The 12,984-nt window shown below is 40.7% G+C and overlaps 1 protein-coding gene across 3 annotated transcripts in view; it reads right to left on the reverse strand.

Moving 5' to 3' along the window:
* The window catches only part of INPP5A (inositol polyphosphate-5-phosphatase A), a 262,748-nt gene that overhangs the window by 83,125 nt on the left and 166,639 nt on the right, over window positions 1-12,984 (reverse strand). For all 3 annotated transcript variants that reach the window (XM_030030829.1, XM_030030830.2, XM_041127108.1), the window contains exon 8: window positions 11,935-12,054. In XM_030030829.1, the coding sequence (XP_029886689.1) occupies window positions 11,935-12,054 (120 nt within the window). The remainder of the gene's footprint in view (window positions 1-11,934; window positions 12,055-12,984) is intronic.

Below are 12,984 nucleotides of genomic sequence, written 5' to 3' on the forward strand. Positions count from 1 at the left end.
TGATGAGTCAGATCCATGGTTCACACTTTTTTTTAAGGAGTAAACTTCACTGGTAAGGGTGCAAATTAATGTTAAATTACCACAGCAATTTCTTTGCTGCAAAATAAATAAATTTAATTCTTATTTTGGTCTAACAACTGCAGGTTGCCTCACACTGGATATCAGCAACTGCTTTACAAACCCAGAAAAAAGTTACTGTGTCTGCACTAGAAATGTACTTGCTCTGCTGTGTCGGTAAGACTTCTAGCAAAACGACCTCCACTCATCAAGTGCTTTTTAGCATGGCTGTCCCCTGACACATTTTCCCAAAGACCTGTGGCAAAAACTGGCTGTTATTCTGGGTGCATCAGGAGAATTACGAGAAAGCTCTGAAACCTTCTGAGCTATGATGCTGAAGAGCTTTAGCCTGAGCTAGATTGGCCTGCCTGTGACAAAAGCATCACCCAGCCCAGAGCAGGGGCTGGACGGACCCGTGCGATAGGCAAACCTAAAGAGAAGTCAAACAAATGCCACAGTAGAAGCAAACGCTCAGGGTTTGCTCTTGGAGCCTAGGATATGTCAAATAATTACTTTGACATAAAGACAGACCTCTCAGTCTGGATGGCAGTGTCAGCTGAATGGATTGTGAAAGATAAGTTTTTTCAAAGCCATTTAGAAGATCTGGATGCCACATTCCTACCAAGACTAAAACAAGTAAGAGGCAGAGGTTCCTCTTCTCAGTACTACTGGAAATCTGGGTCTAGTTATTAATTTTAGTCTCTACAACAGAACACCAAAGGGAATCGCTTAGCGCAATCTTAAAATGAACAATTCCATGCTATTGGAATCACTGAAATCCTTTTGTAATTTATTTTAAAGTACTCATTACAGTAGTTACAATTAAAGATACTTTATGAAATGCACCCTCTTTTATGAAAGCTATATGGTGTACTGTATATACATTCCAAAGCACTGAAATTCAGCCAGGAAATAATAGGGCAATTGGAAACATGACCGACTTTCCCTTGCTTTCATACTTACCTCCCTCCCATACTGTCACAAGAGAGGAGAAGACAAGGAAGCGGCTAAATATCAGCAATTTGGTCATGGAAGAGAGCAGCTGAACATGATTCAGTGTGACAAGAGGCACTGTGATTTGGCTAAACCATTTCTCAGGGCACTTTGTAAGGAGGATCAGCAGCATTATTCCTTTAATAGCCATGTCTAATGCAATAGCCAGCTGGGTTTTGTCCCAGACCAAGGTATCAGCATCAGGTCAGAAGGTAACATTCTGTTTACACGATTATTTCCTAAAGCACTTATCTTCTGCTCGGTGTGAAAGTTGACTTTTCTGTTTGTAAGGAGGCCTGAAGAATTGAGGGAATGGGAAAAATTAGCTACACTGAGCTGGAGCTGAATAGCATTAAGTGGGAGGTCTGAGAAAGGCTGCTGCGGCGCTCAGCAGGACACCTTATTAGCCGCGTCATCGCAGTTCATTCAGGCAAGCCATACCAGTGTCACCAGCATTCCCACACAAAGACAAAGTTCTTCACACAGTCTATAAACATGCCTCCCTGGCCAATTCATCCTAACTTGACACTGCTGAAAAGAGGGGCTTGAGGGGTTTTTTTGGTTTTTTTTTTTTTTAAACACAACAATAACATAACAAAACAAAACAAAAAACTTGCAGCTCTGCCAAGCAGCCTGAATGGAGAAGAAGGAGGGACACTGTCACGTTTCTTCGGAAGAAACAATCCAGAGGTCAAGCCATATTTTATTCAGTGAGCAAATTTTTATAATAACTAAATGTGTTTAAGCTAAATACTAGCTCATATGAGCACTTCCGTTATTTCTCGTACAACTTACAGGGTAGGATATTATCCTTCCACAATCTCTTTATTTTTGCACATTATCCATGCAGAAGGAATTAAAGGTACAAAAGCCACTTTTACAGAGAACATGTGACTGCCTATATAAGATGTCCTTTCCTAAGTAAAGGAATATGAAAACCACAATTAACTACGCAGAGAAGAAAGGACAGCTCAGTCTCAGTGTGGCAATCATTTCTCAGGTGGAACTCCTAATCTTGCTTACTGTTGACCTAAGCAGAGCTTTGAACCACAGGTTCTGTTGTGATCTGAATCTAGTAAAAGTAATGCTGGCCTACGTCTCTGCATGGGACGGCAAAACCTCTTCATGTTTTGGCCGATCAGTGAAGTGTTCAGGAAACACCCCCGAGGCTGAGCTGGCGGGGCCCTTTGCACCCCTGCAGCAGCCTGGATCCCCCTGCCCACGTCCAGTGGCCGGACTCACCACGTGGCACCGCCGGGAAGGTCACCAAACGGCTATCTGCGCGGAGGCAGCGCGGCCAGCTGCTCCGCAGCCTGACAGGCATCCCGCGGCCAGAGCCCACGGGCAGCAGGCTTGGACCTTGTGGCCACAGTTTGCAAGGGGCATACTCAACTAACGTTTGCTTGACAAGAGAGGATCTTACCCCAAAGAGGAATGTTTAGAAAGGGGTGGGGAAAAAAAAAAAAAAAAAAAAGGCAGAAAGTGACTTGACCATCCCACTGGTGGGAGCCAAGAGCTGGTATGGAGGTAGCAGGTGACCTATGGATAAGAAGGTTATACACACTTTCTTCTCCATAGATCTATAATGTCAGAGGTAATAACAACTCCTGCAGTGACTTCTGGTGGAAAGTCAAGGAACGACGACAGTGAAACCTGTCTTCTACCACAGCCCTGTTAAGGAACTGAAGATCAAGAGAATGGAAATGTTAGGTTTTGGCTTATACAAAACTAGACACGGGACTGCTGTGTGGCCTTTCAGATTTCTGCCGTTCCTATCCTCATTGCTTTTTCCTTTATAAGTTTTAGTCAAAGAGATCAGCTTGCACACCTGCACCTCAAGAACTGGTCTGTGGGAGATCCACCTCCAGCAGAGGCTTTGGAGAAAGCTTTGAAACAGAACTCTGACATCTCTTCTGCGTATAGCCTCCCTTCTGCAGCACAGTCAGTGCTCAGCTCGCACCAGTTTGCATTCTCAGATATACGTTTAGAGACAAATTCCAGAAAAATCCCCATCAATTCTGAATAAAAGTTACCTGGTGACTAAGTGTGCCTCAAAAGGCGTGATGTAAGTGCCTTCATTGGCATGCCTAAGGTGTTGTAGCACTGTCATTAAAAAGATAAAGTTTATCATATTTTTGTGCCTTGTTCTTTCTGATATAATAGCTAAAACCTATTAATAACACCAAAACATCTCAAAAGGTCAAGCAGCATACAGCAAGATGAAGGGAATTGTCAAGAAGCTTAGGCAATCATCTTAGCACTCAAGACATTTGCCAGAGCTGTTTAACTAATATGTGATGTTCACTTTTAATTTCAATATAGTGCCATTTGGGCAAAAATGTTGTATTTTTTAATTAATTACAATGTCAGCAGCTATTAAGATTAAAAGAAAGACCACATCAATAATAAATACTTAATCCAAAGAAAGGATTACAAGAGCAGCAATAAAAATCAATTTTTAGAGCTGGAAAATTGTGACTTTTTCCTCACTTGACTGGTATTTTCATTATATTGACAAAACCATGATCTTACCTGACACTGACATTCGCCTAATGAAATAGCAGCCATGTATAATGAGGTAAGTAGTTGTCAATTTTGCTACAGGAGAATACAATGCTATGGCACTGGTGTTGTGTTACAAAGAAATTTTCTTGCTTTTCATCTGATGCAAGAGAAAACAACAAGAAGTAACCAGAGAAACTGCACGTCTTTTTGAATCTTCCTTTACTTTATCATGGAAGATTAAAATTCTTCCACATAACTTCTGGAACTCCTCAATGTTGGTAACACTTGGTCATAAGCAGGCAGCAGATAACTGCCATATCTTAATTTCCATGATGGCTGACACGTTGCAATTCTTGCTTACTGTTCTGCAGGGCTTGGATGTGGGGGAGTAAAGCAAAAATCCTGTGTTCACTTAGTGTTAGAAGTGCAAATAGCAAGCCAGAAAATAACCAGGGTACACAGCAATGGGATACTGATCCATTAACTCATTAAGGCTGGGAAAAGCACTTTTTGTGACAAATCTAGAAAAATTCAGAACAGGGGCATTGTATGTCCTAAACAGTTCACTGATGGGAACAGTGGCAGAATGGTTAAGAAATCTTGCCAGATTTGTATCTTGCCAGACTTGCAACAAACGCCTTTCCCAGTCTGACCTCCTGTGGATGGCTGCGTGGCCAAAGGGGACAGCAGGTGACAGGACACTGGCAACGTCACACCACAGTGTGCTGCTAGCGACAGAAACCCGCACGCTTCCATCGGCTTGCCTGGTGAAACTCCTAGGCTCAGAGGGACTGTGAATTAAAAATAAAACCAACCACATCTAGAAAAGGGCAATGCAAATTACTGGAAACACAGAAAGAAAGACTTCACTCGCAAAGGATTAAAAAATGCTTGACGTTGAGAAAAGCTAACTAGCAACAAATTTTATGTACTTAATTGTTAGCTTGGGCATTTATCCCTTTGAAAATCACACTACAGTGGACTGCTGAGCTAAGAGAGGAAACAAACGAGGGGTGACATGACAGAAACATTTGAAGTGCTAAAGAGAAGGGAAAAAACCCTCTCAAAAGAGCACAGCGATTAAAAAAATTAGAGCTGTCAACATTAGGTTTGAACAAAGAAAATTCTGGTGGATAAAGAGATAGCAGGACCATTTTCCTTGTTGGAGTGAGAAACTGAATCATCTTGGCTGCATCTTAAATCCTACACTGAAGGAAGAAAGATAAAGAAGCTTTCATAAAAGGTGAGGCAGTTACAGCTATTTACCTGTCAGTCCATGAATAACGTCTGCCAAGTCAGTCTATAACTACTTCAGCACTTGTACAGACAGACAAGCAGCTAAAAATGCTGTAACTTGCATCTGGTTGTTTACCTGTTAGGGAGAATACCTATCTTTCCAGGACACAGAATACAAGAGTCAGAGACAACAACCTTCTCACATAGTGATCCTACCTTCCCATGGGAGTAAAAATGTTGAAAGATGATTATTCACATAGTGCCCATAGATTCAAACAGAAGCAGAATGGAGCTCTTTCAACCATTTCTCCGTTTTATAACTACCAGCTCATAGCATCATCTTACAGCGAGCATTGTAAATAACATCACCATAGCAATTTATTTTCATTTCTCTGCAAATGAATAAAAATTGGATCAACAGCCCATATAGATTCTTCTTAATTGAATCATAGCTATCCTGGAAGATTATATGGCTATACGATAGAACATTTCAAAAGACACAAACCACAATGAATGCTGATGTGAGTGTCACCTTTAGCTAGACTCTAATGACTGCTCTTTATCTAGCTGCAGACTCTCTAAGGAACAAATTACAGTAAAAAGGAAATATAACTCAATGAGAATGTGACGCACTCTGCACATTCTCATATAAAGCCATTTTCACAGCAAAATCAAGCAGGCAACAAGTTATTTGCAGCCACGTCTTTTTTAAGATGCATTCTCTCTTTTCTTCAATTGTCTGTTTAATTACACAAATTCTCCTGGGAGTGGTATTTTTTTACAATACATCCAATCTAGCCTGTAGTTACATCAGTTATCTTCTACTAGAAAGACATGGTAGCCAACTGAGGCAGTTCCAGGAGAACATACTACTGGGAAATAGGTAAAAAGGAGTAAAGCCCTTATCAAAGGTGAGGCGGAGGCTCAGAGTGGCGCCAAAAGTGGCCCAAGCTCCCAAGCACACTTGGCAATCCCTTATTGCGATCCACACCATAGGACAGTAAGTTTGCTTTTGTGAAAACAACAGTCGACAACCCCTCCAGGAAACCTCAGAGCTTTTATTTTCAGCATTTCTTCTGAAAAAGCCACAATTCTATTCACATTAGGCAGACAAAGTGAAGTGTGACTTAGTGTATCCACGCTATTTTCTTTTTTAAGTGACACCTTTCTGTGTGACACCTGCAAGTTCTTAAAGTTCTGGATTTTGGATTGCTGATTCTCCAGTCAGATCTTTGCTTCCAAACCTGCTATTGTTTATACAGATTTCTTTTTATCATGAAAGAAACAACAGATCTTTAATTTACAATTTGAATAATAAATGCTTCAAATTTATTAATAACCTGTTCAGTTATTAATGCCAAAAAGAAAAAAAAAAGCCCCAAATGCTGACAATAACAGAATAAGGGCAAAATTACTGACTAGGACTATCAGAAATCATCATTCACTTATTATGGAAATACATTTATTGTATGCTTAAAATTACAATAATGTATATTTTCCATTACAATGCATACAAGTTCAAAATTATTTTTCTGCTAAAAATATAACCTAAATAAAATTAAAAATGTGTTTGTGTAAACAGGAAGGACATATGAGTTAAATTTTGACAACTGCATCAAACATGCAAAAGCTCAAGCCAGCAGAAAAACAAGCAGCAAGGAAAAAGTGTCTTTGACTGTATTTGACAGGTTGAAAGTAACAAGACAATTTTGTTGGATTTACTCTTTAAAGAGCATATTATACAAACACGCTAATTTTGAGAGCACTTAACCTTAGTTTAAAGGCGGGGGGGGGGGGGATGACTGAATATTAATGAGATGAGCCTCAGGGTGTTTAATGAAAAGCTGTCTTTTTGAATGTGATCTAGGGTTTTAAACCTTTGTTAGAAGACATTTGGATGGAAGGTTTATTTGCCCTGGGAGTGCATTCTATCTGAATACACAGAAATTTCACTAAACGTTTGAAGGCACATGATTACAGAGAGTTTTCACTTGATGTTAAAATCACTGTTGCAAGAAATAAATAAAACAAAATAAAATAAAAAAACCCAACAGCCGCCCCCCCCCCCCCCCCGCCCCAAAGCAAGCTACTCCTAGGATCTTCTCAAATGACCCAGATCTTTAGAGTGAAGTTTTCCTTTGCCTAGAAACTAAGTGGCTTTTCTTTTGCTCATTCAGCTGCTAGTTCTGGGAAAAGCCCAAAGAGAAACATTTAGATTGGAGGGGTCTTTGAGAAGATGTGACAGTTGACTGATGAGCATCCATAAAATGACAAAGAATAGTTGTGTGGAGCCGGTGCATCACATCGCCTCTCCCTGGGAAACTAATTGCTCTGAATTGTTAATAGTAACATTATTTTTCTGGCAATCATTTCTTTTGAATACCCAAAATGAGCATGAAACAGCTCCTTTGACCGGACATAAAAGTTAAATGTCCCAATGTTGATCAAATTAACTTCAGCTATGTGACAATGGACTATATTTGTGAGAAAATAATGAAGGGCACAAAGGGAAGCTTTATGCCAAGATTTCACAGTTGTAATGTAAAAATGTTTCTGTTGAACTAGGCCAGGGAACATTTCAATAGGAAAACAGAAGAGCACTGTCACTTTCTTTAAAAAAAAAACACATTCATTTTATGGATCTGAATGCTCTAGATAATTTCAGGAAGTTTAAATGGCTGGCACACCAAGAACCACAGTATCAGGCTAACATCTCACGTCCTTGTCCTTCGCAAACTCTCTTCTAATACTTTTAAAGGACCCTATCCTACAGCTTCTACTCATTCCCTAGCCAGGCTATTAAATTCAGTAGACACTTTTCCCCAGCAAGTGTCTAAAGGACTTGACTAATATGCCAATATGATTAATTAATGACATATGCACAAGCATTAATTACAGCAGATGTATGAAAGACTAAACTGAAATGTAAACTACATTTCCTTTCTTACTCTCATGTATAGCTTAAACCCCCCCAACTTTAGAAAATACAAAAATGCAACTATTATGCAAATGGGGCTAATTGTACATGGGAATTATCCAAAATGGGCCTGGAGGAATTTTTTTGCCCCACAAAATATAAAGCAGATGTTCTTACTCTCACTTATAAGGCAAACTCAGTTTTAACTGTATCTGTGTCTATCTGAACAATGTAATTGACTTCTGGGAATTTAGTCTGGGTTTACATTAGCATTGACAAACACTCATTACACATGCCAATTTTCTACATATACACTGTACATGTATTTGTAAATATACAAGCAAATATTTGCTTAACACCACTGTAATTCCAACTCTCTTAGTCTTTAAAGAGTCTAACACCACATTTTCTTCACACTTGCTAAATGGCAAATGCAGCTAGCTGTCTTTAAAAGCATTCTTCTCTGTAATTAATTTTTAACATTATTAAAGCTAGATCACTTCAGAACACCATTGTAAGATTAAACCTTTCTACTTCCAAAACATGTTATTATGATTATTAATAGATTCCCTCTGGAGAAAACTTTTAGTGGAAACTTTAAATCATTCACTTGACACTTTTTGTTCCCCCCATCCCCCCCAACCCCACCCCTTCTCAGTAATTTAGAGATGTTGTGCAGCTTCGTGCTTATGTGTTAAAACCTTGTAGTTAAAATAATTTTGGGGAAGCTAACTTCCCTCATGATTTTAACAGTTAAACTAATTCATTTGAGCTTATTTGCAAACTCTTTTCTTTTTTGTATTTCAAACTCCTGTGATAGCTTTTACCTTACATGAAAAGGCTGTACTTAATTCATGTTTATGAAGATGCAGGGTGAACAGAACTGCGCTTTCACTTACTCCCACAGTGACCTAAATCAACTGTGAGAAGGTGTTTCTGTTTCATTCAGTGAAGGTTTAGCTCATTAAACTGTTTTCCTTCTCAGTATTGTTCACCAAGTTTGAACTGCATTGCTGTTAAATGCTCTTTAGCAGTTTAAAGGCTTTAAAGGAAAAGACTTATCAGTCTCTGTTTTTAACAGCACTAAATCTGCATTATTAGTTCATGCAGATAAGGGGATTTAAAAGCTCAGCTTGAAACCTCTCTCTTCTGTATTTATCTGACACTGCATAGTTCCAGTAGCTCAGCTGGAAATGTAGATCTATGAAGCTTTAAAGAGAGATTAAAGCCAAGAAAAGAAGTACTTTTCCCCCTATAGACGCTCTCACTTTCCCTTTTCCTACTGTCTGAGGGAGTGATGGCAGACAATGGTCAAAGATGGTTCCCAAAACCCTCTGAATGGGGACACTGTTGGTGGTAGCATTCATTCAAAGTGAGCTTCAGTGTATTGTCCTCCCCAATCAGCAGATCAGAATAGAGTTTGCTGGTGGCTGCCAAAAGGTTAGCAATGCCGATGAAAGGGGTTTCCCATTATTCACTGCTCTTACAGAACTCCCCTTTTGTGCAAGTCAGCCCATCATTTCACTATGGAGGTCCGGATCTGCGGCTGGCTGCTCTCTCAAAATGAACAATTCATCTGAATGCAAGCTCACAGTAGTAGTGTGCAACCTAAAATCGAAGGTTTTCTTTTCTAAGGACAGGGGAGTTGGGGCAGTTTTTGGCAGTGTCACATTTTAATGATATACCATCATGACATCTCTGACCCACAGCTGACACTAATACTACAGTCTTATTACCTTACCCTTGCCAGGGCATCGTGGGAGGTCCAAAGCCAAAATTAGCTAATGAAGCACACTGTATGCTGTAAACAAGTGCGCAATAAATAATGCAAAAGGTTTATACAGGTTTGCTAAAGTTCCCTCATGCAAAGCATAAGAAAAGGAGAGAAGACCAATGGAGCCAAGAAAAAAATGAAATAAAAATAGGCCTTTCCCACACTGCTCTATGTAGGAGTACTCAAAAATCTGTGTCTCAAACTGCACTGAGAGTAGATCCTGATCTTACTGCACCTCTGTCACTTAAATAAGGCATCTTTTATAAACCACTGCATGCTACCTATCTGCAAACCTTCCAAGCGCCCCCAGTGTTTTCTGATGATCTGAAGAGGTTTTACAAGTGATACAAGACAAGACACACTGGATTTTTCCTCTTCATCCTTGTATTACCCCCAAAACTGAACATAAATGCTTATTTTGGAGAAATTCCTACTTAGCCCTCTGCTGGGGTGCACAGGAAAAGCACTTCTTTATACATAGTGGAAAAAACAGTTTCTTTTGCTAAAATATCTGCCTGTCTTTAAATAAGATAAAACTTTGGATAGAATGTGATTGAAAACGTATTTATACTCCATTCGACACTTCAGAACCTTTTTCAGTGAAAATCTACATAGGGAAAAATAACAACACTGCATACGCAAAGATATTTTTCAATGCATAACTTAATTTGTTTCAGGAGTGTCTTTAACTTCTAGGTTGCTGCCAGAGAGAGTCATGAGAGTAAACAGTTACTGGACTGTGGGGAATTCCTCACTGCATTTGCCATACACAGGGAAGGCTGCAAGCAAATGCCAGCAGGAAAAGACACATCGAACCCATACTTCCTCTCAGCTCCCTTGACCACGGTCTAAATTGCATTGAGCAATGACTCCCCATGAGTCCCAGGCACTTGCTCTCCTCCCCTCAGCTAGCCACAACACGCTAGCCCTTGTCACCAACGTGTCTGTGCTAGGCAGTAGGACGGGGCTCAGCACCCGCTGGTTGGGCTGGGACTTCTCACGCTGTAGCACTTGGTGCCCCACAGCAAGACCAGCCAAGCAACCCTTGTCCAAGCTTCACTACGGGGAAGGGCAGCAGCAGTCCCGCACTCGCCTGGGTCTCGTGGCAGAGCTCTTGGAGCCTGGCACGCACTGGCACCTGCGGCACCACTGCTGAAGGCAGCCCCAGCACACTGCCCACCACCGCAGGCTGCCAGACACCAGGTATTGGGGCAGGAAAACAGGACATAAAGTGCTCTGCTTTTATTTTTTCCAGCATAAGCAGTTTGTTTTAAGCACAATCTCATGCCACATATGGCAGTGTATGCCACGGCTGCTTTGAAGAGACACTTTAAAGCTCTATTTCTCAGGCAAACATGAAGGCAGGCTGTACCTCGTAAGAGAAATACCTATTTACTTTGCCAATACACGTATGCCCATGCAGAGATAATTTTTCCTTACTCAAGAAAAAGCTGTCTTTTCTTCTGTCTTTATAACTGCTAATTAGGGCAGCTGTAAATTCTTGGGTATTTTTGGGACTATCCTCTGTATTGTACCACCCATCAGATGAATCAACTCTGTAACACCATTATAAACCATGATGTTATTAATAACAGCAATGACTGCACACAAATGCTGTGCTGCTGTGTGAAAAAGATTAGCTGCCTACTGCACTCAGCTAGCATTGAGATTAAAACACCACAGGGTTTAATGCTGAGGGGTTGGAGCTAGTGACTTACAAGGAGAGGCTGAAAGAGCTGGATTTGTTCAGTTTACAGAAAAGATGGCTACGGGAGGATTTTGTTGCTGGCTTTATCTATTTGGTAGCTACTGAAAAGACAGAGCCAGACTCTTCTCAGCAATGCACACCAAAAGATGAGGGGCGATGGACACAAACTGCTTTGAGGTAAATTCTGACTGGATCTTAGGAAGAAAAAGTTTCATAATGAGGGTAGTCAAACACAGTAATGGGTGGCCCAGAGAAGCTGCAAATCACTGTGCGTGGAGCTTTTCAAAGCTCAGCTGGATAAGCCTGGAACCACCTCATCTGATGTTGAAGTCAGCCCTGCTCTGAGCTGGAGGATGAACAAGGGGCTCCCAAAGGTCCCTTCCAACCGGAATTATTCTATTATTCTGCAACTGAAAACATACTTGAATGGCAGCTTTTTTAGACTCCACGCAGACTAAAAAGGAGCTGCTCTAACTAACATATTTAAAAAATAAACCTGCTTTCTACTCTGCAAGTTCTGGTGACTGCAGAGAGATTCTCCAATCTCAGTAATTTAGCTTAAAAGAGTAGGTGTCATAAACCGATCTGTAATTGGCACTGCCTAGAAAACTCTGGTAAGAAGTGACCATTTTCAGTTCACAGAATAAAAACCTCTACATTTCTGAGTGTGCCTTTTGAAACATCTTTTATATGCTGCTTATGAACACAGAAGATTGAAAGAGGCTAGTAAAGGCTAATACATACCTATCAAGTACATAGCCAAGAGCCTTATGCCGTATTCCTGAGTAAACCGATGGGCTTGTTTCCCAAGCAATTAAATTGGAAGCATCATGGAAAAGATGAATGTTTACCAAGTCAAAGGCACTATGACAAAAAAGGAAAAAAATAAAATGATTCAGGATAAAAGAAAAAAACAATTGTTGCATCAACAAAGCATTCAACATAGTTAACACTTACTGTATTCTCTCTTGTTACCTTAATATTCACTCACACAGACTGTGCAAATTAAGCTATCATTAACAGAAAATTGTCAAAGACTACCATCAAACTTACGACAACTCATCCACAGGCAAGACTGCATCTAGGCTTTTGCTTAAAATATGCATAATATGAAAATAAAAAGCTATTTGTCAGTTACAATTCACAGAAATCAAGCAGTACCCTCTCACTAAAATATTTTTAAAACAAAATTGAATGTGTAAACAAACAACTTCAAGTTTATAAAGCTGTCGCTAAATACGTAAAACTGTGGTTTTGCAATAAACAAAATGCAAAACTATTGACAGGAGAATTTTACTGACATTAAAGGCTAATGTCCTTATCTGTCCCTGTGTGGAGAATGCCAAGATAATAGTGGTCAATCCGCACACCACTTCCAGTTGGGAAAAGGACACAGACTGTTTAACTCGGACTGTGCCTGCAGGATCAGAGGGTTTGTATTGTATTGAAGGTGTACTGGGTTTGCATGGCAAGGTTTTGGTAGCCAGGGGGTTACAGGGGTGGCTCCTGTGAGAAGCTGCTAGAAGCTTCCCCCATGTCCCGTGGAGCCAATGCCAGCCGGCTCCAAGACGGACCCGCTGCTGGCCAAGGCCGAGCCCATCAGCGACGGGGGTAGTGCCTCCGGGAAAACAGATTTAAGAAGGGAAAAAAAGCCCTGCGCAATGGCAACTGCAGCCAGAAAGAGGAGCGAGAACATGTGAAAGAAACAGCCCTGCAGACCCTCAGGTCAGTGCAGAAGGAGGGGGAGGAGGTGCTCCAGGCGCCGGAGCAGAGATTCCCCTGCAGCCCGTGGTG

The sequence above is a fragment of the Aquila chrysaetos genome, chromosome 11 (genome assembly GCF_900496995.4).
Source record: "Aquila chrysaetos chrysaetos chromosome 11, bAquChr1.4, whole genome shotgun sequence".
In the NCBI taxonomy this organism is placed as follows: Eukaryota; Metazoa; Chordata; class Aves; order Accipitriformes; family Accipitridae; genus Aquila; species Aquila chrysaetos.